Source organism: Montipora foliosa, chromosome 2 (genome assembly GCF_036669935.1).
Source record: "Montipora foliosa isolate CH-2021 chromosome 2, ASM3666993v2, whole genome shotgun sequence".
In the NCBI taxonomy this organism is placed as follows: Eukaryota; Metazoa; Cnidaria; class Anthozoa; order Scleractinia; family Acroporidae; genus Montipora; species Montipora foliosa.
Genome location: NC_090870.1, coordinates 18,648,451 through 18,675,477, shown reverse-complemented (window position 1 = coordinate 18,675,477; position 27,027 = coordinate 18,648,451). Strand labels below are relative to the sequence as shown.

General features: G+C 38.1%; 1 protein-coding gene and 1 long non-coding RNA gene across 2 annotated transcripts in view; one reads left to right on the top strand and one right to left on the bottom strand.

Annotated features, from left to right (window-relative positions):
• The first annotated feature begins 618 nt into the window (after positions 1–618).
• The window catches only part of LOC137992604 (uncharacterized), a 26,611-nt gene continuing 202 nt past the window's right edge, over positions 619–27,027 (top strand). The window contains exons 1-6 of the mRNA XM_068838036.1: positions 619–984; positions 1,891–2,136; positions 2,276–2,527; positions 20,756–20,890; positions 21,559–21,731; positions 24,180–27,027. The exon at positions 24,180–27,027 is cut by the window's right edge and continues 202 nt beyond it. Coding sequence (XP_068694137.1) covers positions 675–984; positions 1,891–2,136; positions 2,276–2,527; positions 20,756–20,890; positions 21,559–21,731; positions 24,180–24,527 — 1,464 coding nt within the window. The 5' untranslated portion in view covers positions 619–674 and the 3' untranslated portion in view covers positions 24,528–27,027. The remainder of the gene's footprint in view (positions 985–1,890; positions 2,137–2,275; positions 2,528–20,755; positions 20,891–21,558; positions 21,732–24,179) is intronic.
• On the bottom strand, positions 8,518–11,514 carry LOC137992605 (uncharacterized). The gene is made up of 4 exons (XR_011121722.1): positions 11,273–11,514; positions 10,511–11,053; positions 9,441–9,538; positions 8,518–8,767 (listed from the first exon to the last, which is right to left on the bottom strand). It is a non-coding gene; the product is annotated as an uncharacterized lncRNA (long non-coding RNA).

Below are 27,027 nucleotides of genomic sequence, written 5' to 3'. Positions count from 1 at the left end.
TCGAGTCAAAGTGATTCTCTTATTTGATTTTTTTAGCTGTAATATGGACAAAAAGATTTTCAAAGAGACCTAGGATATTCGCTCAATAGAGCACAAACTGGTATTGCTCTGAGAATACGCATGCGCCGTTCATTTGAGTACAGAACGTCGCATATATTTTTTCAAATTGACAATGACGCGAAATACTTTATAGATACAATAAAATTCTCTGCTCATCATTCCGATAAATTCCATCTTTTTTGTTGATTTTTAACGCCTCGCTAACTATGTTAGTTCCAAACTGTCTTGTAAGTTAAACGACTGACGATAATAATTTACAATTATATGGTGAACTAGTCGAATTAACATGTTGTTGCATTTAAAGAGATTATTTTTATCCGGCACGCTGTCGTGGTAACCCTAGGTCTTAGAATTAATGACAGGTCCACAAGTGTTTCAATACATGTTCTCAAAAGTGATCCCACCCCTAATCATAGAAATTTGCTTGAACAATAAACAGAGGGTGGGACTTAAGAAAGGTGTTGAAGTTATTGAGATAAAAATATGACAGAAAAATAGATTCCAAGAGTCTCTCACCTGTAGCGAATAGTGATAACCGGATGCACTAAATTTCCTTTCTTCATTGGATCGCCAAATTTCTAACTGCCACAAATCAACTTTCCAGCAGTTATGACATGACATACGTCATTTTTTACAGGGGGTACTTAACCAAGGGATTTCATGTAAAAAGTTATCAAACATCGGCGATACAGATTGGATCTCATTCTCCCCAGAGGAACACACGCTCAGTTTGTTCCCAAATGAGCGGCTCGCTGATCAACCCAGACTTAGAGGAAAAACTCAATGACATTAACGAAATTATTCAGTCCGAACTTGGGTTTGAACCAAGTGCTGGTGGCTTGCTTCAACAGACAAATGCGGAGGTTTGCAGTTGCTTGGTTTTTCAAACTCTGGAGTTGCCTAATGGATCACTCAACAATCTAGGTTAGCCAGACGTATATGTTCAAACATTGCTTCCGTTTGCAAGTGCCATTGTCGGTGAATAACCTTATCTTCGGCAGAGAGCGCCATTGAAGGGAGTCGGTGGTTGCATGGCCTCATGAGTCGACCACCGAACAAAGGAAAAACGGACCACTAATTTTTTCCGCACTTTAATTTTGTAAAAGCTTGGCAGTATAAAACAATTTGCAAGCAAGTGAATGCACTTTCTTGCAGTCAAACAAAGGTTGATCCGTTGCATGAATAACGTTCGGTTACTTGATATCCGTGGTACATTTCATGTTTTGTCAACGCGACGAAAGCCTCGAATTGGCAAGCTTTCATTTCTTTGTGTCTTCCATGTGCGCTATCATCCACGTTAAAAGCTTATTTGTTATAGCTTCACCAATAATCAAGTTGAGATACGCTTCTCACAACATTTCTCTTTCTTAAAACTACAGTGTTCAAAAGGTCAGCGCGTTTTAGCGACGTTCATGACCTGGTCGTTCATTCTAGTAATGCATTTGTTCCTTTTTGCCGATGAAGATGGATAAAAGTTATCTGCAATTTTTTACCTAATATCCCAGCAACTCTTAAATCTGTTGTTGCCAATGATTTTGAAAATTGTTAAAAGGAATTTAATTTACCTTGGAAATATTATCCTTTCAAAATCTACAAAAACCTGAAGGGACTTTGAAAAATAAATAGCAGTTCCCCCAAAATTGTCATTGTTTGGTATTAACAAATATACGGTGCTGAACATATTGCAAAAAATTTTGATAGATTGATCACGTTATTCCTTTTACATGCTGAATATAATATAGCGCCGTTCGTTCTATTTTTCAGTAAGTGCAGATTTAAACTTTACTTGGATTATTAGAAGAGATGCAATTATTATTTTTTCTGTTATAGAGAAAGTGGACGCTAACTTGACGACTTGCCATCAATCGTCAAACATCGAGGATGAAATAGAAGTTCAAATCATTGGTCTAAAGGATATTTACAATAAAAAGACGAGAAAAACGATCGAAGGACCTGAAAACCGCCTGGAAGATTCTGAAGTAACTGTTGCTATATACCCTTCTGAGAAAATCACCTGTGTTCGAGCTTACGTACAGAGGTGTCCTGAGGCTGCCATTAAAACACATGACACAATAGGTTGGCAAGCTCCTGGCTTACGTTTCCTCACTTTTTTGTCTGATTATACATTTTACCAATGTCCAGTTTTGAAATAAGAGAAATATGTTTATAAAATGAGAGATAAAAAATACTAATGCTGCTGATGGTGCATCTCCAGGTCCTGTTGAGCAACATGTGAAAGCTCTGAACGGCAAAGATGGACGGCAAATTTTCAACGTCGACATTGGTTCAGTGTACAAAACAGAGAGTGGGCATCCAGTGTATTGGCTAGAAAAGGCAGATGTGATGCAAAGAAATAAATGGGAACTGATTATTTCAATGGAGTTAAGTTCAGGATTGACTGGAAATGTTACATCAAGACCGTTTAGGGTTACCACGAAAGCAAGTGACAAAATGAGAAGGAAAGGAGGTATGTACCCGATAGGTTTGGGATGTATTGAATGGGATTTAAGGGAAAATGTTGAAATGAAATACCGTCCTTCTTAGGTCGTCACTCACAAAAGTTTGAATGTAGCCACTCGGCGTTAGTACGAATTTAGTATGCCTTTCTGTAGGTTCGTTTGGATCTTTGACTTAGCATCTAACCAAAGAATATCTTTCAGGAGTCATGACTAACTGTTTTGAAATATTTTCCCCTTTTCATGTTCCATGTCTATAGGTTCAAAAATCACTCTGTTTTTACAAAAATATCGATCGCATTTATTACGAATAGACTTGCCTTTCGTTGCGTAAGATTCACGCAAAACTTCGGGTCTTTTTTCCCAATTTACATTTAAATTTATACATCCTCAGCAAACAGTGTACTTCGTAACTCATAGCAGCAATTAACAAAGTACTTTATGGCTTTGATTGACTGACGGCTTTCGGTTAGGAATAATAGCTCAGTTTGTATTAACCAACGGTCAAAAAGAATTCTTAAATTGTTGCGGTCGCATTGAGTGACACTGGTTTCAATTTTAATTAAATTAGTGCTCATAATAAACAAAACTAATCTTAACATAAAAGGAGAATGATCGTTTTGCAATGAATTAGAGAAATAATTCTGACAATAAGATAAAAGAAAACTGGTAGCAAACTTAGTGTATGCTGATGAATAGATAGAAAAGTGACTAGTTCTCCAGGAGTGCCTTGGGCGAGTTTTATTATCAAGATCTCTTTACTGTGCAAGAATCGGATAAAAATCGTGAACACCACATGTCAGTGAAATAGGGAACTAAATAACCACGGATATCTAGTATTCTCTAGAATTATTACTCAAAGAAAGGCAGAGAACAAAACAAAACAAAAAGGAGCTTGAATTTAATGACATGTATGAACTTTCTGGGAAATTATTCAGCTTTCTTTGAAGTGATTGAGTTGAATCCTTACTGAAATTAGAAGCAATGATAATTTGTATCTAACACGTTCTGCTTCTCAGCAATTTCGGAAATGTGTCCATGGAAAGAAAAGCTTTTGCTGCATGATTCTTGCATTTGTGACAGCACTCCCCTTCCACTAAATGTGTCCCGGGTTCGATTCCCGAACTCAGCATCATATGTGTGTTGCGTTTGTTGGCCCTTCTCTGATCCAAACTGAAACATTTGATTTGATTTAAGGACGGTGCCTATTATTTTTATTGCGCATACGTTCTGTGCATCTCGATATACTCGAATTTACTGTGGGTGGTGCATATTAATACAGAGATATTTTTGCGCGATTCAAAACTATGCGGAGAAAGCAGAACTTAGCAAGTGCGCTTGGTATCCAAAAAGAAAACTGAGGGTAACCACGCATTTTTCAGAGAAAATTAAGCTTAAATTTGGAAAAGAACGCCATACGTTGCTTTGCATTTTAAAGCTTTTTTACAAATATTGTTGATTAATTATCTTCGAAAAATGCATGGTTACCCCCAATTTTCTTTTTGGATTTCAATATAACTTGTTAAGATCTGCTTTTCCCGCATGTTCAGTAAACCACGCAAACATACCTTTGAATTATTAGGCACTGTCCTTAAGTTGTATTCTCCCCAAGAGGTATCACACGTGTGCAATAATCCAGTAGATACTGCGCTGGTCAAATGACGTCGTGTGAACGATTTACACGATCGTTTGACTCATTGTTAAAAAGACGTACTCATTCAGAAAGACATCGGTCAAGGGCCTCCTGAGATTGCTTCCTTGACAAAGTAATGGTAAGGAATTCTCAGTACTACCCGTGAAAGCCAGATCATTATCAAATCTGTTCTAAGTGTTCTGGATGATCCTCTTTTGTGAAAAGCGAATACATATAATATACTTCCCTAGTTCTAAACTTTTCGAAGCATATTGGAATGTGCTATTCGTCGAACTCGAGTAAAGTTTCCAACTAAGACACTTTCCTATCATAAACCGGAAGAGGTATGGCGGATTATCCTTAGGATTTTGAAGCCAGACCAGCAACGTTCGCGATCCAGAGGAATGAAATGCTCTCTTTGCCTTTCCTACAGAGAGGACCAGTATTTTCGAGGCTGATCTGATCACTTTCAACTTGCTTGAGTCTGGAAAAGTCATACAATTATTGCAATCATAATACAACGGCTCTTCTCCTGGACCTGATCAAACTCCAGTCAAATTTGTGATTGAATTAGCTGCTGAAACAATTGTAAGCCCTTCGACTGGAATAAGTGCTAACATTTTTTTTCCCACGGGCATAATTATATTTTCATTATTTTGTAAAGATTCAATGCCGCCAAGCCAACTTGATTTCAAAAGCAATCTTGCTTGATGGGGACTATTTTGGGGGATTGGGACGAGTTCTCAAAGTAAACGGACGTTATCTTCTGAACTCTGAGAAACATCTTCGAGTTTAATTAAGGGAATCTTCTTTGAACAAATGGTTTAAAAGACGTCCATACGTTAAGGCACAATGAGTGAAAATGAGGGGGTCGATGATTTCGGTCGCGCAAAACGAAAGAGAACTACAACAGGCTCCCAAACGGATGAAGATCCTCGTACCAATATGGCGGAGGCGCTTGCAGACATCAGTCGCAAATTGGATGTGTCTTTAGCCCGAATACAAGAAATTGAAGAAATCAAAGAACAACGGCGCCAAATGGAAAAAAGAAAATGTTACCCTAAAAGAGAGCTTAGAGTTTGCACATTGAACGAGCACATGCTCAGTGGGAAACCATAGCCAAGCATACTAAAGAAGCTCGCGAGCTAACTCAAACTGTCGCCTTTGAGAAGGAACGTGCCATAAAATTGGAGAGCCACAGGCGAAGAAATAACCTCATCTTCTTCAACATCCCTGCAGAAGAGAAAGACTCTACCGCTAAGACAGAAGGTTTGGTTTTCGCTTTTTTGGAAGCTAATGATATTTCTATTTAGAGGGCACACCGTCTTGGTAAGAGAAAAGAAAACAAATCACTCCCAATTATTGTGAAATTTAGCTTTCATAGAGATAACGAGCGTATTCTTTCCAATGCCTTCAAACTAGCAGGCACAGGCTTCGGAATTTCACAAGACGTCTCGCAAGAAATTGTCGTTACACGGAAAGACCTGGTCAAAGTTATGAAAGAAGCGAAGAAAGAGGGTCGCGAGGTACAACTAAATTATGAGAAATTGTACATAGACGGCCGAAGATATAGACCAAAGAGTGTTTAAGTGCCGGACCGCAGCATCTGGAAATACTTTTCAAGTGCCTTGACGGGACCAGAAACCGGAGTTAAACCAAGTATCTGCTTTTACATCTATATACATGTATATATTTCTTAATCATTGTTGAAGTCGTATGTGCATATATGTTGACTTAAGTTCGCTTTTCTTCTTAGTAATCGTGGAAGGGTTAATAACTCTGTTCGGAATCTGGGGAAGTCAAATAACTAGGCTGTTTCTAATGCAAGATGTCTAAAATAACTCTATCTTCTTTAAACGTTAGAGGTTTGGCTAACGATAAACGAAGAGAAATATTTCAGTGGCTTCTAAAGAAACAATTTTCAATTTACATGTTGCAAGAGGGTCATTGTACAAAGAATTCCTTTGGGCTTTGGGCGGCTGAATGGGGCTACACAGCCTTATTTAACGGCATGGCAAGTAACAGAGCATTCTTTTTAATAACAATTTTTCTTTCAAAATCTTGAAAAAATTTTGTGATAAAGAAGGAAGATGTATAATTATTGATCTGGAAGTTAGTGAACTGACTTTAGCAATTTGTAACATCTATCGTCTTATTGACGAGCTTTCACTCAATCTGGACAAAGACAAAGTTACTGCTCTGGTGATGATTTATATACGCTTCTTTTGCAGAAGCTTGGGGCTACTAGTATCCATAATGATTATGTTTCACTCTTTGAAAGTTATCTTACTGATCGCACGCAATATGTAAACATTGATGTGTGTCATTCAGCTCTCAGAGATGTAAACCTTGGAGTGCCCCAAGGGAGTATCCTGGGACCACTATTGTTTCTTATATTTATAAATGATTTACCAAAGATACTGGAACATTCAGCAGCAGACATATATGCGGATGATACTACAATCAGTGCTAACGTTGCTTATAGATCAGCACCTGGGGCCATAAATCAAGTTCTTCAAGCTGATGTTAGCAAAGTTGCACAATGGACCATTGATAATAAAATGGTACTTAACGAGTCCAAAACTAAAACTATGTTAGTAGCTGGCAAGCGTCTGCATGAGAAGATGAGCAGCACTTCTCTCACTGTACATGCCAACTCAGTCGAACTCGAACAAGTCCAGTCTCAAAAACTGTTAGGTGACACTCAGCTGAGTTTTAATGAGCATATTGACAATCTATGTGAGAGGCTAACACAGCGTATTGCTGTTTTGAAAAAATTCAGACGTTATTTACCCATTTACCTTTAGATCAACGAATTCTTTATTACAATGCCATTATAAAGCAAACTATGGTGTATGGCTCTAGTGTGTGGGTTTCCACATCTGTTTATAATTTAGATAAGGTCTTCAGGCTACAGAAGCGTGCCGCACGCGTTATTCTCAAAGCTTATACTAAAGCAAATAGTGTAAATCTTTTTAGAGAACTCAATTGGCTACCGTTTTTTCATGAAGCTAAGATAAATGTGTGCATTACTTTATAAACGTTTGAAAGGGGGTGTGTCCCAATTATATGTTAGAATTACTCAAACGAAACATCGACATACGTTCAAGTGAAAGACAAAGTAGATATGGGTCTTTAAATTTAATTTGTCCAAAGTTTAAAAGGGAATCAGAAGGAGCTAGGAATTTTCAAGTATCAGCCATTAGGTTTTGGAATTCACTTCCCAATGAAATTAAGATGTTCATCACTTTACTATATCTTAAACTGTTCTACTTTACTTTCAAATATTTTATATATTAATTTTTAGATAAATCATATTTTAACTGTTTATAAGTTAGTTTTAATTACTTCATTATTATTATCATATGTATATATTTACTTTTAATTTGTTTAGAGGGCTACGAGTTTATCAATATTTTATACTGTCAAGTGCTACCCTCGAAAAATAAAGTTGATTATTATTATTATTATGCTTATTTCAAACTTTCGCTTTGTTTACAAGTGCGGATCGTAGTGAAACTGCGGATTACAATAATCTGGGCAATTTCCCATCATGTTTCAAATAGACTGATGTTTCATTTACGGCTATGAAAAGCTCTCACTATTTCACAGTTTTGTGCGATTACCCATTTTTGACATTTTCTTATCACGTTCATACTATCAGAGAGTCCTACATTGTTTAACTTGTGAATCAGTTCTTTATGGTACCCGGACAGAAAATCAAACACTAAATTCACTTGAATAACATTATAACGGGGATACAATCTCTTTAAGCTTGCCCTTAAATCAGCATATTTCTCTGTTTTCAATTTGTCTCGTTCTTGAATCTGTCCGATGTTACATACAGTTCCTTCAAATAAAAGCCACTGGCGTTCTTTCTTGTTGCTTATAGCGATGTCAGGTTTGTTTGCACCGTCCTTAGGAACGACGTCTAGGTGTACGGGAATGTTCCATAGTACCTTTACTTCTTTAGTCTCGACACAGCATTTGGGTTGCAGTTCTCTATACCAAGGTATCGTTTCATCTTCTTCGTCTTCTTCGTTATTGGTGATTCCAAATAAAGTACACTGGACGGAGCATGCGATCATGACGCGCGGTGTACAGCGTTTGCGCGATTGCAGAACAGCTGCATATTATGTGTGGTACAGTTTCTTTCTTGACGCGGCAGAAACTGCATAACAAATCTCCTCCACTTTGAACTTTCTTTGCATTATAGACTTATTGTTATCAGTCCAGGATTGTTATCATTTTTGATAACCACTACCAAAACAAACCATTAGCCAATCACTGCTCAACTTCTCGTCCACGTGAAATTATTGATCACCAACTGCGTGAAAATTCAATATGGCGGACGATAGGGTGCAACGCGGGGCAAAGAGGAAGGAATTTTCAATGCTTATATGACAGTAAAATGCATAGAATGTGGAATGTTTGGGAAAAGTTATTTCGAGGCATTATTTTCAATACCTAATCTAACAACTGTTCCGAGTGAAATAACACAGTAAAGGAGACGACAACAGTTAAGCTAAAATGCACTGTTTATTCTTCGATACTGGGCATGATATTTTCATCAGTCATCAGTCGGCTTCTTTTTCTCGGGAGGCGAAGGTGGGGCATTCTGTATAACATAAAAATGAAACAAGAAAAGTAAGTAAATAATTTCGTTTTTGAAACGGCTCTTAAATTGAGTGCCGAATGCGCAGGAAGCGATGGTCCAACGAAGGGGAAAAATACGTTTTAGTTACACGTTACGACATTAATATTGCCAAAGCCGCTGAAATGACTCTCTGTATGTGTGTGTACGGCTTAAATACCAAAAACATGTTACCGTACGAACGTGTTTGCAGCACGTCTTTGCACAGCTTCGAGCAAAATTTCAGGAATCATTTTTTTGTTCTAAAGTAAGAGAAATGTATGATACTTTCAAATGGGCTTTAGTATTAATTTCTCTAGAACGTACTAAACTTTAGACAGAAACACATCATTCAACCAAATTTAAAAAAAAAAAGTGTAAATAAAATAGAAATGAGAGTCCTCTTAATGAAAACGAAATAATGAAGATGCAAGAAACCACATTCGATGAATTAATACACCAAAACTCCAAATCATAAAATGACCAAAACAACAATTTAAACAATTAAACATCCACTGTATTCGGTGATTTAGCCAAATGAAGTACCCTCTTAGTTACCAGCCCTGTGATACTGTGTTAGTGTTTCTTACATGTACAAAGTATTTTAAGTTTTATAATATTTATTATATTTTGTCAATGACAATCTTTCTTTACTTGCCTCTTAATGCAATAGCATGACATCATCAGATGTGGCAGAGAAATCATGTAGGAGATGCTGTTTCAGTCTTTGCTTCTTCCAATCTTTTGGGCCATTTACTGTTAATAAATTTTAAAATAAGTATGATCAAGTACTACATTAATAAAAATGTTCAATTAAAATTAAACCACTCTATTAAAATTAGAGTATGCAAGTACATATGTTGACTCAAAAGTGTTAGTTGATTATGAAAACAGTCAGCCCACCCCTCCTCTTTCAGGCAATTGACTCTAGCCCAGCTTGCTATATAGTGAGGATATTAATGTGACAACTGGAGCCTTATTGGATGCCAAAACAAAGGGTTCTTTTGTTCGGTGGTTGGCTTTTTTAAATATCAAAAGAAATTTGATGTCAATGTTTGTAAACAGATATCTTCCTTATAAAAGGAATTTTATAATTATGAAAAGCAGTCCCCATTAAAAAGCTGTCAATGCGAAGAAAATCTGGTCCACAATCTTTCATCAAAATATATTTTGTTCAATTTACATGCAAAGTTGAAAATCCATAGACTCCGTACTAAAAAAAAAATCTCCCTATACACACACACACAAAGGATTTCAAATTCCAGGGAGAGGAAGGGTGCAGAAAGATCAAAACACTCAAAGAAACCTCATTAGAATTTCCAGATTGGTGAAGGGGTGTCAAAATGCACCTTTTGTGGGGGAGGAATAGACATTTTATGGAACTACACATTGAAGGAAAAATCCTGCTAACTAAATCTCAAGGCTTTTTCTAAAAAACAGTTGTCAGGTTTAATTAAGCTACTGCATAATTGTACAAAATGTTAATGTTGATAAACAAAAAGGAAAAAAAAAATTTATGTTTATTAATTAACACAGCTAATAGATAAAGAATGGTTTCTTCATGCATTTCAGTCACTCTTCAGTCCTAACAATTTGGGGATTTGGTAATGATTAAAATAGTCCCCATAATGGACAATTTAAACAGAGAAGAGACTTGCAAAAAATATTCAAAATCACAAAATGTAGGTGGTAGGATTCATAAATTATAAATTGTGGCATTTGCATTACCTTGGTGCAAGCTTCTCATCTCTTTGAAAAACTGCATCATGCATTGGTACCAACCTCTGTATAACAAACACATGTCAAGATGCAGCATGCTTATCTTTGCACCCAGTCCACTTCAGAACCTGATCATTATCTATGGCAGTCAGAATGTCTCCTTCTGGCATGGCAGGGAACCATTAACCAGGATTTCATAATGTTATACTGACGACCCGGATGAAGTTTTCCATAAATATCCACTGCCATTCTGCTCCGTGCAATTGAATGCATAACCAGGTTGGATCCAAACATAATGGAACTAAAGCTGTGTTTTGCTACACTTTGCAGGGGATCAACGGCCATCACTTTTTTGACAGGCATTGTTCTTGTGTTACTAAAGTGTTAAGCCTTCCACTGCACTTTTCAGAATTGATACCAAAATATCGTTCAAAATCATCCTTGAATTTATTTTTAGGCCTTTCAGTCTTTTTCGACGCTGTAGAGCCACAAAATCTACACAAGTTTGCCATTTTTTTTTCCTGTAGGCATCAGCATCCGCCATCTCAACGCCTAGGTTGTAGGAGTAAATCAATCAAATGTGGGCGCCATTAATAGTTAAACAGCACATCGCAAATCAAAATACCCCCTCGCACATTTTTAATAGATCGTGCACAACAGCAAAAACACGTGAAAAGTCAAGTAAAAGACTTAAAGATATCGACATTTTTTTTGCAAATGCTGGAAAAATCTACAAGTGCCTTTAATCTAACGACAAAGTGGAAAACGTACCTGACTTTGGGATCAAATTTCATACACTGTCCCACTTTACAGTTAACATTTCCAACCGTTCAACCCGTTCTGCCACCGCCATCTTTGACAAAGGCGAAGAATGTTCCTTTGTTGTCCATATCGAATAGAATTTTGGGTAGATAACCCAACTACTTCCGAACAAAAAACGAATAAAGTGAAGTGTATACAAAATCCTCCGATTTCTGCAATGGCCGCCATGTTGTGACGTAACACGGTTATCAAAATTGATAACAATCCTGGACTGGTTATTGTTATTATTATTATTATTATTATTATTATTATTATTATTATTATTATTATTATTATTATTATTATTATTATGCTCCAAACAAGGACGATCCGCATCGCGCAGAATGCGTATTGTTCTCCGGACATGACTTCCAGAGCAAGAAAAATTATAGGTCAGTAAAATTAGCGGCAAAGAATGACTCAAATGGTCCTCATTGGTCAAATATTACGCGCTCTTTCTTCCTTGGGGAATTCTGTTTTACTCATTAACTTGTCAGGGTGGAGCTAAGAAACAAAGCACGTTTCTAGTTATTGTCCATAATGTTCGCTTAGTAAAATATATTCTATATACAAGGCTAAAAGTTAAAAAATTAAAATATTCAAACCAAACGTTTTCGGCTGTTTGCCATCATCAGGGGTAAAATGGGTGACCGTCCGCTCGTACATTTATATCTCATGTAATTCCCAAAGGGAAAAGTTTGTAGACATAAGAAATGACTTGTTTGTTCAAACTGGGGCGGAATTGTTGGATCATTAGCCCCTCGACGATCCTACGCTTGTGAAAAGTCTGTGCCGAGGAGAGAACACGCCAAGTGGAAGCATGAGATGGGTTTTCTCGCAGGTGTTTTGCAGGTTCAGAAGTGTGAGCAGGATTTGAATGCTCCGCAATTCGTACTGCTAGGTTTCGTACAGTCTCGCCAATGTAATCAACGCCACAAGAACAATCACCTTTGTAAACAACTTTGGATCTGTGAGTGTTTTTGTCTTTGTTGTTAAAGAGGGTTTTGATTTGCCTTGTTTGCCACAGGATTATAAAAATAAAATTGAAATTAGTGAACTTGTTGAGTTTTTCAATAAACGTCTTACTGAGTTTTTCGTTTTTACTGCAAAAAGGGAGCTTAATGAAAACTTTCTTTCGTTCTTCGAAGAGAAAATTCGGAATGATGTTGTCATCTTGGGGCGAGTGGTTTAGAAAGCTCTCTCATCAATGCAGGTTATCAATGCAGGTTATCCAAAACGTTTTATTTCGCATACAATCGACAAGTTTCTAAACCACTCGCCCCAAGATGACAACATCATTCCGAATTTTCTCTTCGAAGAACGAAAGAAAGTTTTCATTAAGCTCCCTTTTTGCAGTAAAAACGAAAAACTCAGTAAGACGTTTATTGAAAAACTCAACAGTTCACTAATTTCAATTTTATTTTTATAATCCTGTGGCAAACAAGGCAAATCAAAACCCTCTTTAACAACAAAGACAAAAACACTCACAGATCCAAAGTTGTTTACAAAGGTGATTGTTCTTGTGGCGTTGATTACATTGGCGAGACTGTACGAAACCTAGCAGTACGAATTGCGGAGCATTCAAATCCTGCTCACACTTCTGAACCTGCAAAACACCTGCGGGAAAACCCATCACATGCTTTCACTTGGCGTGTTCTCTCCTCGGCACAGACTTTTCACAAGCGTAGGATCGTCGAGGGGCTAATGATCCAACAATTCCGCCCCAGTTTGAACAAACAAGTCATTTCTCATGTCTCCAAACTTTTCCCTTTGGGAATTACATGAGATATAAATGTACGCGCGGACGGTCACCCATTTTAATCCTGATGATGGCAAACAGCGGAAAACGTTTGGTTTGAATATTTTAATATTTTAACTTTTAGCCTCGTATATAGAATATATTTCAAGTGATTGTTTTCGCTATTGTTTCTCGATATCACACTTTGAGAATGCATTACAAGCCGACTTTCACAAACATTTCAAATTTGCATTTACCATTTCTGATCTCGCAAAACGCCTGTTTTAGGATTTCGCAGTTAAGATTCGCACATTTACTGGAAAACGCGCGGGGCCTCTTGTTCAAAACAAACGTAACCAGAAAGTCTGCTATTTTCCGGCACAGTTTCTTACGTGCAATCGACAGACTGATATTTGTCAAAAGAAATGAATCAACTCGAATCAATGTTTAACAGGGCGAAACAATCGAGAAAAAGAACTTTTTTGCTCAATGTTTGGAAACGAGTTTCAGTGCACAAAAACAAAACTTTTCAATCCCTCGCGACTCAAGATGGCCGCCGTGTGATTAAAGGCCTGTGGCAATCAGCAGTAAGCTTCATTAAAGTTTGTTACGTTGCTCGTGCGTGAATGTAAAGTGATTGTATGTTTTAGCGCGTTTCTGCTTTGCATTTCTGTCAATGAAATGCGGGTAAGTATAACATTTAAAAGGCTTCGTTTCGCTTTTAAATAAATGAATATAAATGAATCGAAATGAAGAAGAGGCTGACGGATCTTGGTTGCGAGAAGGTTCCCGATGCGTTTTGTTGTAACGCTGTCACTCGGCCCTTTCCGTGGGCCCTTAAGTGCGCACCGGCAGCAAGTGAAGTAACGTTCAATATTATAACAGGATCGAAATTTTTAAAAGGCCGTTTGGCCTGCTTTATACTACTTGTGAATAGGGCAACTCTTAACATTAACGTAGGGCGGCACGATGTGAATTAACAATGGATGGATCGGGTTTTCGAAGAGCTCTAAAAAGAGCTCCCGATCATTATCGTATTTATTGGTCGCGCACGCCATCATCTTTGTTTTGTCCGAAGGTCCTGTCTTTCTTATCTGATCGACAGTCAGCATTACAAACGTCACAAAAAGATGAGAAAGACAGAATTCCATTCACCCTCACTTTCCATCTTCATAATCACGCAGACAAAAGTATCATTCTTAATAATTTTAAATTACTCCAAAATGATCCCGAGACTGGTAGAATCTTTTCGCAACCTCCACTTATTTCGTTCAAACGCGACAAAAACGTAGGCAACTTTTTACTTAGAAGCGCGCTCAAAACTAATGAGCAACGCGGCACTTTCAAACGCGCGCGCTCACGATGCAAAACTTGTCTTTTCATTGTTAACACTAGCAAGATATCGGGACCTAAGCGATCTGTTAAGATCACCGATCGTTTCACATGTACCTGCGCAAATGTCATTTATTGCATAACCTGTACGTTATGCAATGAATTATACATTGGCGAGACAGGTAGACGACTAGGTGACCGATTCCGTGAACACCGACGCGATGTTGAGAAGAATGACAAAGATGCATCTAAGCCAGTCGCTCGTCATTTTTGCGCGATCGCATTCGAATTTGCCGCTTCAGTGATTATGAATTATTCAGGATGTCCAGGCATTCTGCGCGATGCGTCTTTTTTGGAAGCTGTATTTAGGGGAAATTTTGTCCTTCAGATGTGATGAAATAATTTTTGGCGGATATTTCAATCTCGTTCTGGACATTTTAAAAGACAAAAAGGGGGGAACACATCTACGCATTCGAACTCCTTAAAGGTGCTGAAATCTTTTCAAGACAATTTATATTTAATGGACATATGGAGAGTTTTGAATCCGCAGGAAAAAAGATTTTCGTGGAGACAGAACAAGTTCGAAGTACAATAGATACCCCAAGCTCACGGAGTATCGTTGTTGCGTTACATAAATTTTATAAGGGTTTGTATCGGGAATTTAGCGATCGTTCTTTAGGACATTAAAATAGACATAAAAATTCACCAGAATTTCTCGCGTTGCCTCCTTGTCTAATTTATGGTATTTTCTTCGTATTTCTGGCCGTTTCAGCGCGATTCTAGGGAGTTTTAGTTCTCTCTCATATATATAATTCCCCAAGGCTGGTTACTTGCTGGTGGCGGTCTCGCATATCCATCGAAGGAAATCAGCCGTAAATTCACTCCGAAGGCTCAGGTTGCCTCCAGATTTATCCCAGTGCACGTTAAAATCCTCCTCTAACTAATGCCTTTCTCTATCGGACAAAAACAGTCGCGATGCGGGAATTTCGGCTCACTAATCTAATAGCTCCCTTCCAGCGAGGACTGTCGGCGATACTTTTCCACGAAGTTCCGTGCACGACCGTTGGAAAACACCTTACCGACCGGGCCCAACGTTCAAATTTGTTACACACCGGGTAGGCAACGAAGTCAGTGACAGGTACACTGAAAAACTGAATGTTTATGTTTTGTTTGCGAAACATCTTTATAACGTATCAGCATTTCCCTGAGCTTCGTCCGTATCTGCCTTACAGCTCAGTACTTTCCTGAGAAGGCCTCACGTTGTACCTGTCACTGAGACTAAAGCCTCGTCGTCCACCCTGTGTGTAACAAATTTGGACCTTGGGCCCGGTCGGTAAGGTGCTTTTCAACGGTTTCGTCCACTGACGGAGTTCCGAACCAAGCATGTTGCTGAGGGCAAACTGCCCACTTCGGTGATTTTCAATTCCTTTCCGTGAAAGTTTGTCCGATATAAGGATTGAAATATGTAGCAGCACTATCATCCTTGGTCTCAGTAGAAATTTGGGTCGATTTGAGTTTTTTGGAAGAATTTACAGCGGCTTGTGTTTCGCACTGCTGAGCTCTGCTTCATCGGAGTTTCCAACCTTGAAGATATATATAGAGAAAAAAGCGAACCTACAACCCACTGGAATAGCGCTGAAATGGCCGAAGTACGCCACAAAAACACTGATAAGGAATCGAGAAGACAAAGTAAGGCATTTTTGTTCGATTCATGTTCTTCATTTCCACTCCTAAACACGTTTTTAAATTCCCATACAAACGCTTATAATTTTAACTGATCGTGATGCGGCAGGTACAAAACGCAGGTCACAGGTCACTGGTCATTGTTTTACCTATACAGAAAGTATCCTAAACATTCATAAAAGCTAAGGTTAGCTTTTATGAATGTTAAGGATACTCTCTGTATAGGTAAAACAATGACCTGTGACCTTTGACCTGCGTTTTGTACCTGCCGGATCGCGATGCTCAAATTACATTGTTAGCTTGGGGTACCTGTTGGAGTACATTGTCGTTTACATCGCAAGCATTCAGGGCAGGGTTTCTAAAGCTGATAGTATTTCTGGCTATAAAACAGATCACTCTCTTTGTAAAATCGAAGTGAACTGTCACGAGAATAAAAGAGGACCAGGTTTTTGGAAATTAAATTCGGTGCTTTTGAATGAAATTGAGTATCTAAGTGCCATTAAGGCGACAATTGCTCAAACGTTCACACAATATGAAAATGATGTAGAGGTAGATGAAGTGTTATTATGGGATATGATTAAACTTGAAATTAGAGCTACTTCGATAAAATATTCTTAAGACTAAAATGAAGGGTGTAAGAAAGATAGAAGACACCATTGAAAGTGAAATAACCTCATTAAAAAGGCAGTTGGAGAGTGATTCAGGTAACAAGTCGCTCTTGCGGAGCAACTAAAGATGAAAAAAAAAAAAAAGAATTGGAAAGTGTAATTGAATACAAAACAAAAGGTGCTATTATTAGATCCAAGGCCAGATGGTACAATGAAGGCGAGAAAATGACAATGTAAGAGAAAAACGATTTTGCAGATGAAGAGAAACAACGGTTCTTATCTAACGAATGATTCAGATATCATAGAAGAAAGTAATTCTTTTTACGGTTCTCTTTATACTTCAAGGAACTCTACAACCGTAAATGGGGAACTGGAGGATTTGTTTCTTGATTAGGAACTCTCAAAACTTAATGATGAAAATTAAAAAAAAATGTAAAGGACTTCTCACGGCAAAAGAATGTTTCGAAGCGGTTAAATTAATGGAATCTAGCAAATCACCAGGAACGGACGGCCTTCCTGCTGAATTTTATAAGGCATTTTGGAACGACATATCGCCACACCTTGTTAGCTCTCTTAACTGGAGCTACCAAAAAGAAAAGTTAATTATAATTCAAAGGAGGGGTATTATCTCTCTTATTCCTAAGAAGGACAAGGCACTCGACGAACTAAAACACTGGAGACCCTTAGCATTACTAAATTGTGATTTTAAAATAGCATCAAAGGTAATCGCGTCAAGTCATAAGACTGTGTTACCAGGCCTAATAGAGAATGATCAAAGTGGATTAATGTCTTTTATTGCGATATCCAGAGCTGTGTTGTGAATAACGGTTGGTCGAGTCCTTTCTTGGAATTGGGTCGGGGTGTTAGGCAGGGCTGCCCGCTTTCACCGTATATATTTATTTTATGTGTGCCATTCGTAAGGACAGTCCAATAAAAAGGGAAATCAATAGGTAACGTTGAATGTAAGGGAAAGTTGATTTAATAAGACAAGGGGGGGGGGGGGGGGGGAAGGATAAAGATATTGAAACTCGAAGCTTGAAATTTTAGCAGTCCCCCTCGCTAGCGGTTCAATTTTTTAGGAGCCCCTCCCCCCCGAAAAAAATTCAGAGCCCCCCCCCTCTCCCTTCTCCTTCAATTACTTTGCTCCCCTGAAAAAAATCGCTAGACTGTGTTAAATATATTTACCTTTATTGTCTTCAATGGTTTATACTATGACAGACTTGAGATCCAGTTGTGACGAGATCCTTGTTGAGGTTAGGGTTAGGCTGGCGATGAAACAGACTAGGCAGTCTGCCATCAAGGGGTCACAGAACTGAGAACTACCAATACTTAATTGATAGATTTAAGCTGCGAAGTAGTAAGTTTGTAATGTTTCGATCTGTCATCCAGTGAGAAACAAAGAGTCACATTTCTTGTTACAGAGTCATCGTTTTTATAGTTCCCGTTAGCAGATTTTGAAATCTTTTTGAATCAATGTGGTTTTATTATAAACTGGTTTGAGCATTTCTAATTTTTGAAATTTTATAAAGCATTTTTGGGATGAACAACAGTGTAATAATTACTGAGACTACATTTGTTATATCTGTAAACCACGTGATATAGCTGAGTTGCACAGGTCATTAAATTGCTGAGTTGATCTGATGATGATGTGATGTGTTGGTTTTGAAGTATACAAATTTTCGGAGCCCCCCCTCCTAGCCCAACAATTTTTTCAGAGCCTCCCCTTTAGGTGTCTAAAAATTTCTGGAGCCCCCCTCAATATCTTCACCCCCCCCCCCCGCCCCCCGTGTCATATTAAATTAACTTTCCCTAAGTTAAGCCAGTTTGCAGATGATACGGCTTTGATTCTAGATGGCTCTTTAAAATCACTTCAACGCTCTCTCTACATGCTAGAAAGATTTGGTGAGATCTCAGGCTTTAGAGTTAATGGGAAAAAACAAAAGCTCTTTGGATAGGCTCATTTAAGGGATCAAACCAGATTTTGTGCCCGGAAAAAATCTTACTTGGGAAAACAATAAAGTCAAATCTTTAGGTGTTTGGTTCTGTGTCGATCAGGAAGAAGGACCGAAAAATAACTATGAAGAAAAGGCTCTGAACGTAGAGAATGTTCTAAACAATTGGGATAATAAAAGGCTAACCTTGATCGGTAAAATTGCAATTATTAAGGCTCTGGCTGGATCTCAAATGGTATTATCTTTAAGTTTCTTTGGGGTAAAAAGGGAGATAAAGTCAAACGAACTGAAATGATAGCAGATTTTCAAGATGGAGGGCTGAAGATGTTAGATATCATGGAATTTAATTAGACTCTGAAAATTCATGGATACTCAAATATATTTCTGATGATTGCCAGTCTAAGTGGAAATCCTTTTTCGACTTCTAGTTACTTAAGTTTGGCAAGAAAAGATGCTAAAAGCCTGGATATAAAAAGTACTTTCCTCCAAGAACTTATTGCGCTGTGGTCAGATTTAAATTCTAAAGAGCCTTGCTTCACGAGCGGAGTTTGGTGCCGAATCCAGGCTTTTACTTCGTGTAGAAGACACACATGACGTAAAACAATAGAACAAAAATCGTGAAACAATACCTAATCAGAATTCTAAATCCCTAAAGACCCCTAAAGCTTTTGTTACGTCATGTGCGTCTTCTACACGAAGTAAAAGGTCGAATCCATATGGAACAACTGAATGATTAGAATTGCCGGCAAGACTATTTTTTATAAGCATTGCTTTGAGGCAGGTGTGCATAATATTAATGATCTCTTGACCAGCGATTCCAAGTTAATGCCTTGTAGTTACTTTAGAAACAAATGGTGCCTTACGGAGCTATTCAATGTGCTTTTAAGACATTAAAATTGAGAAAATTTAGCTAAATTCTTCCAAAAAACCGATCCAACTGGCATACAAGATCTATAGAGAGAAGAAATGTACCTGCCCTGAGAAAAGCCAGGCGAAATGGCTAGGGGACTGCGAATCTGAAGATGTATTGAATTTTGATTGGAGGTCTATCTATTTATTACCTAGGAAATGCACATTAAGCGCGAAACTCAGGAACTTTCAGTTTAAGTTTCTTCACAGACGAATGAGCTCTGCGTGATACTGTAACATGGTACAAAATCCGCCACACTGGATGGTATGCAATAGCCTCCAAAACAAAGCGATTTCAACCAGCCAAGCAAGACTTTTCTTTGTTTTGGATGTCCCAGGGCGTAGCTTGCCATCCAGCAGGAAAGATTTTATACCATGTGACAGTTTCATGCAAAGGGCCCATTGTCACAAATTCCTTTTTATTTAAAATTAAGTTTTCTGACACAGATTTCTGTTGCTGCTGTCAAAATCCTCACGAAACCCTAATTCACTTGTTCTGGGATTGTCCTGTTAAAAGTGTTTTTTGGAAAAAACATACACAATTTCCTCATTTCAGTTAACCTGATCCAAACCTCTCGCGTTCTAAGGAAAACTGTGTGTTTAGGTCTTGATGAGGAAAAAGGGGAAATTTTAGTTAACAACTGTCTACTTATAGCTAGATGTTACATTTTTGAGCTGTAAGTATAACAATACTAAACCTTCGATATTAAAATACCTTTTTCAGATTAAAGGCAATTTACAATTAGCAAAACAAATTTCAGTCAAAACGGGAAGGCAGAAAGCATTCGATAAGAAGTTGCATAAAATAATTCAGTTGCTGTGACTATCTGAATGTTTATCTCCTTTTCTTGTGCCCGCTTTTTTGGTTATTGCAATGTAATTTTGTTAACTAATCTGATCTTCCCCATTAGTTACCCCCCATCGTCGATCGCTGCGACGCAATATTGTAATATTTTTATGTAAGTGTTGTAGTATGTTGTTACAGTATTAAAAATTATTTTAAAAAAATTCCACCGAACACTCATCTTTGGCAGAGCAATAGACCTTCTTACCAACACGGCGGCCATTTTGCCTGGCCCGTCACATCACGTGCCTCATCGAAGTAACTCTCGCCTCTTATAATGTAACACTATACAAAAAAACTACTGGAAAATAGTCCCTCTTCCCAGTTTTCAAAAAAAGGGTGCTAGCTGATAATACTTAATAATGAGAATATTATTTTTTTGTTTAGACTTCACTGATATTTCCAGTACCTGTGAAGTGCAACAACTGCGTTGCAAGCCCAAGAATTCACCCAACATCCTCTTGACGGACACTTGCAAGAATAGAATACCAAAGATTCGTCCTACTTGTGGAGTTAAGAAAGGTCTTTTGTTTTATCTGTTTTTTTAACTGACTTGGTAAGGAATACATACGAACCCGGACGATTCAAATGCACATAATTCCGCAAATCCGAAATGAAAAATGACTTTATTCACTCTGCACAAAATTGATGGGAATGATAATATTTCTAGTATTATTTTATCTGAAATGCTATCAAGACAGCTCTATTGCTTTAAATACTTTCTAGCTTAAAGTGCAGCGTTGATTTCAGATAAAGAGAGGAAAATTTCTTCGGTAAATAACATTGCAATTAAACGTTTTGTAAGGGCATTCAAAGCAGCTATCACCATACCATACCGTGCTATACCATACGATACGATAGCATACCATATGATACCATACCGTACCGTACCGTACCGTACTATACTATACTATACTATACTATCCCGAGTAGATTTATTTATAGAACCCCCCCCCTCCCCTTGGGAGATTCAGAAAGGCCACAGTTGTAAAAGCCAATCAAAATGAAGCTATCTGAGCCTCAAGGGAAATATGATACTTATTGCGGGAAAAAAACCTATTCCTAAATATATTTTGTTTTCGGGAAAGGGTTGACTTGACATGACTCAAAGACTTAGTGGAGACAAACTCCCCTGACTATACTGGTTGAGAGACAACAAGGAAGCCAATGAATTATTTTTATTTCCCCAGAATTGACAGAGGAGGCTTGTTCGTTGAGCCACGATTTGACAGATTTCACTGTGATTTGGAAAGATCAGTCCCAATTTCAGCAATTGTGTGCCAATGATACCAGCTCAAGATGTGCTTCCCCAACAGATGACAAAATTGTCTTTCAGGAACATACCGTTTTGGATAAACACGCAGTAAGAATGCCATGCAAGATCAATTTCATATTTTTTAGTATTTTTAGCAGTAGACTGCTTTGTAAATGCTTTAAGATTGCTGCATCAAAATAGGAAGCCAATGAATTCTCGACTTGCTCTATAAAATAGTTTCCTTAAAAGGGTTATATTCGGTGTTTCTTTCATTATATTCCGTGTATATTTCATTATACTCGGTGATTAAATCATCCAATTCGGTGGTTCCAACAACTGGTGGATACTCCTACAAACATTATACTCGGTGGTAAAATCATTATCTTCGGTGCTCTTCCCGTTATGATCGTCACCAGGCTCCCAACAAACATTACTTGAGGTAATTATGCGATTTCCCGCATATTTTCTAATCTTAAAATGGCGGAATTCTCGGTTTTCACATGACGTCACGACCGCCATGTTGGTGCCCTAAAGAAAGAAAAGGCGGCCATGTTGGTGCCCCGACCAAATCCTCCGGGAATTTAACTCTATTATTATGCAAACGCTTCCTTTTGTTTTCGTTGAAAAACATGACTGTTGATCACGTGAGTGAAAACCAGCAATAGACTACAATCTTGACTTCCATTCTCAAGCGACAAAATTCAAATAATCTAATGGAGGTGTTTTAAAAGGCGGAGAAAATCACACCTGGTGTATTTCCACCGTTATCTGCAAGCGAAACAAAGCAGCTGGGTGTAAATACTATGGCGCTATATCTCCGCCAAAATTGACATCCAAGTTTCAAATTTATCTTGATATTGAAGTTTTATATCCAACTTTGAAGTTTGACATCAAGGTTTTGCATAATGTTTGACATCGAAGTGGAAAATTCGGCATTTCACATTCGACTTTCAAGTTCAAGACATAGCATTTTTGACTTTTGGGGGAGGCTACACTTACTCAGTTGCGTATGAGTATCTGGTCATATCATTGCAATTCTGGCCCCAGTTGTTCGAAGGGTGGATAGAGCTATCCACTGGATATGAGTTAAATCGAAAGTAAGACTTTCGATGTTCTCAGTTGTCTGTGTTGCAACGTTCCTCTTTGTGAGGCATAATAAACCCAAATTTGATAAATGAGTTCGAAGCTTGAATTGATTGATTTCAATTGCTTCGTCACGCACATCTTTATGCATTTTCTTCCATCCTAGTCCGTTTATTTTGCTGTATACAGCGCCACATGGTCAAATAAGATGACGAAAACAAACATCATGATGCTGCAGCAAACAAACATCTACGTTCCTCCATACCAGTCACTCTTCAGAAGATGAAAACAATAGCTAACAGATGTATATAAGCATGCGTCCACGGAAGCTTCAAACACACAGGGGTTTTTCAATGGTCCCTAAGAAGCGAAGAAAAGCGGAAATTAGATCAAAGGAAGCTGGAATCGACCTAGATGCGACATTGTACTTGCCAAATGAAAGCAAGCGCGAGAGATTCAAATTTATGAAGTACCTTTTTGCGATACGTCCAGAAATGCGTATAACCTACCACGAAAATGGCAAATTTGGTAGTAAATATAGATGGAAAGGCAAGAGGAGCCCCTTTAAAAAGCGGCAAATTTGACGAAAGTGGTGAATGTAAGGAATTTGCCAAAATTGCCGGCGACTTAGACGGAAAGCCTAATGAGAAAGTGAGAGAGGCTCCTTAGAAATGGCGACTTCGGCGAAAATGGCAAATATGGCGACAAAGGAGAATCGGTCAGAATAACATGCTTTTTGCATGGATGAAAAGCCCTTGGCAAAATTTAAAAAATTGATAGCATTATTCGAGGGTTTTGAAGGAAGTGAGATTTTTTTGGGGTCCAATATTTTGCTGCAGGAAGTGAGGAACATAGGGCTTTGAAATTTTGAAGTGTTTACTTCACCACATTGAGCGACACACACCAATTCGTTCAAGACATCAACGAAATGATTATTTGCAGTTTGAAATTTGTATTATACAGGTTTATAGTCTACTATGAATTTGGCAAAGAAATATTAACGAAAGGAAATATCTTAAATATCTTACCAAAATATTCCGTGGAAGCAGAAACCCATAAGGGTTGAAACGTGTAAAGCGTGTTCACAGCTTCAGAATATTCAGTGCGAACTGATTGGTTGAATGTTTCAGTGCTAAATACCGTATTTGGAAACCCCTCGCTCTTGTTGTTCCAAATATGGTACTTAGCAAATTGAATATTTAGAAGCTTGTTTCCCAGAACACAAGGAGCCGTTACACATTTCAACCCTTATGGGTTTCTGGTGGAAGTTAATAGATGAATTTCAATGCAGAGGAATCGAATATTATGCAGGGGGCGTAGTGGGATACCAGCATAATTATTAAACGTACACCTACTCATTTTTAGAAACAACGGAAATCACCGTATAAGAAATAGTCTGGAAATGTCAGGAAAATGTCAAGAAACCCACGCCTAAGTTAAACAGGTTCAGTAAATTGATGAATTCCATCGCAGGTGACAGCCTATTACAGCGGTGAGCAAAGGATTCATCTCGCTATTGAGCAACCTGAGATCCCGGGTTTGTTAAAGCTGGTGGCAAAACTGACCGACCCTCGTCGAAAAGCAAATGGTAATAAGTCTGCTGATGAGGATTTCTGGTGGGCCTGTGGTAGGTGTTTTTTCGAACGTCGCAAGAAATCAACCATAAAAGCCCACGTCATCCAACGAGTTTGCCAAAAGTCAATGGAAAACAAAAAATCTAGAGGAAAAGCTGTCAGGCGCCATCTCCGACGTCACTTCAGTTGCGACTTTGATGAAGAAAAGTCTAAAGAGTACTCGTGGAAAAACTTCCTTTCTGTTTAGAGAACTATGTTTGGGAGGACCCATCCTTTTACTGATTTTCTTCAAGAGTGATTTTTGCAGTTATGAAGACTACACAACAAATTTACGGAGGCGAAGAAGACCACTTTTTCTGATGTCGGTCAAATCCAGTCTCAGGTGGAATCCGTTTTTACCTAGGTTAAATTGGTGAGCCTCATTTTACCTGTTGTAGGACGAATGTACACTAGTAGTTTAAAGCGGCTATCAACCCCGCCACCCCCCACCGAAAAAAAAAGGACTGAAAACACCTACGCATCTCAACACTTATCCATCCAGTCACAACATTACAACATTGTATTGAAACAAAGAACTGTACTATGCACTTACCGGTACTCGAACTTTCTACTGAGGTCTATAGTCCTGTCGGTCTTCGACGTGCAATACAGAACAACGACGAACATTCTCAACCGAACACAGTTCTTTTGATTATTTACTTTTGTATAACAAGTCATTTTATAGCCATGTATAATGACCGAAACTAATCCTAATCTGACCTTACTTTTTCTCTAGGCTTAATTTAGGCTCCAAGAAAAGTTTCTTCAATTCATCTGAGTGCGTATTCAACCTAGGTAAAATGAGGATCACCAATTTTAATTAACCAAAAGGTAAAAACGGATTTAACCTGAGAACGGATTTTACCGGCAACATTTCAGGTTCGGTCGCGTAAAAATGCACGTGATGGGGACATTTGCATGAAGACGCCATTTGACTACAAGTACCAGGATCCTTCAGGTTTCGCTTGTCTCGTGCTAATTAGAGCTATTGTTATTTTTACTCTGCTGGAATACAAAATTTAAATAAGAAAGGAAAAGCAAACTGAATTCTGGTAGTTGTAGTCAAATGACGTTATCGTGAAAGTTGCCGATTGGATGTACGGGGATTTTGATATGCGTCAGGAAGTGCCCATGGCTGGGAATACAGACAGTTAACTTCCGGCCGAAGCGTCCCCTAACTTCCGGTCTCAAGTAAAGATAACCCTAACTCTTACACTCACCTTATTGTTGGAAATACATAGCAAATGCTTTGAGCGCTTTCTTTTTGTCACGACTGGCGGCCAGCCTCGTCCGTTTGAAAAGAAAATGCTACAATTTGAATTTGCATGATAATCGCTCGCATTCTTGTGGAGCAGTATATATCATCTTCGAAGTGTGTTAATCTGAAAGCGTTGTAGAGTTCCCGGTCTGGCCGGTCATTTCTGTCAAACGGAAAGCAGCCTTAGACTTAAAAGGGACACGTGGGACACGCGTGCATCAAAATACGTACTTTTCTGAGCATAAGTGGTAGAAATTTACTTATGTGAGGTCCAAATCCCTTTCTGATAACTGTTAAGATATATTTAATGGTGTTTCATAATTTAACTCCTTGTTACGCTTTGTAAATAGAAAAGCGGGTGCCTTTCGCAAGTTAAACCATCTTAAGGTAAAACACCAACTGCTGCCTTACATTGAAAAAAAAAAAACTTTAGGGCTGTTTACTTAGGGTGCTTTCCATTATGCCTGACCATCAAGTCCGAGACCAGTGGAACCAGCCAAGGAAAAATGGAACGACATTTTTCATCAAAAGTCAGTTTCCAACCGGACCTAAGTGTTCCATTTACGTTTCGACCGAAATTTCGGTTACATCATAGTGAAATGCGACTGGAAACGAGAATTTTTGTAAATGGATCGGCACGTTTCGGTCGGACCGGACCCACCGGTCATAGAGGACCACCTGCAGAGGTGGTCCCAAATATTCCGGTCGGACCGAACCGAAACGGACCTTTCCATTTGACTTCAGCCCGAAATTTCCGAAAATTGTGGCTTAATTAATGGAAAGCACCCTTGTATTAGCTGTTGTTTTGTGGTCATAATTATTGTAATGAATTATCAATCAGCATGACTGAAATAATTTCAGTCGCATTTCTTTATTATGAATGCGTACGTAGCCCTTCAAAGAATGCAGCATAGCATTTTCCACATTTGAACTCATTCGCGCTCAAAAATTGAGGATAAACGAGATTCTTAAATGTACATATTGTTTGCTTGTAAAATCTGATTTCCAGGTGGTCAATGAATCTTACTATACCTTCTTGGTATTCATATTAATTGTACCAACTGATGTAGCTGTATTGTAAGAGTATTTATTCGCTCCTTGACATTTGGGAAAATGAACCCAACGGAGCTTTAATTTGTTTGCAAGAAATTGACATTACAAAAATTCCATTACTACACTACTACTTCTATAATAATAACAATACTACTACTACTACTACTACTACTACTACTACTACTACTACTACTACTACTAATAATAATAATAATAATACTAATACTAATACTAATACTAATAATAACAATAATAATAATAATTATAATAATAATAATAATAATTCTGATCATAACCATAACCACAGTAATTGTACATAATAATAACTGCTATGATCAAAAGCACGTACGTGTATCACTATCATCATTAAAACATTTCTCGTATGAGTTTGAATATG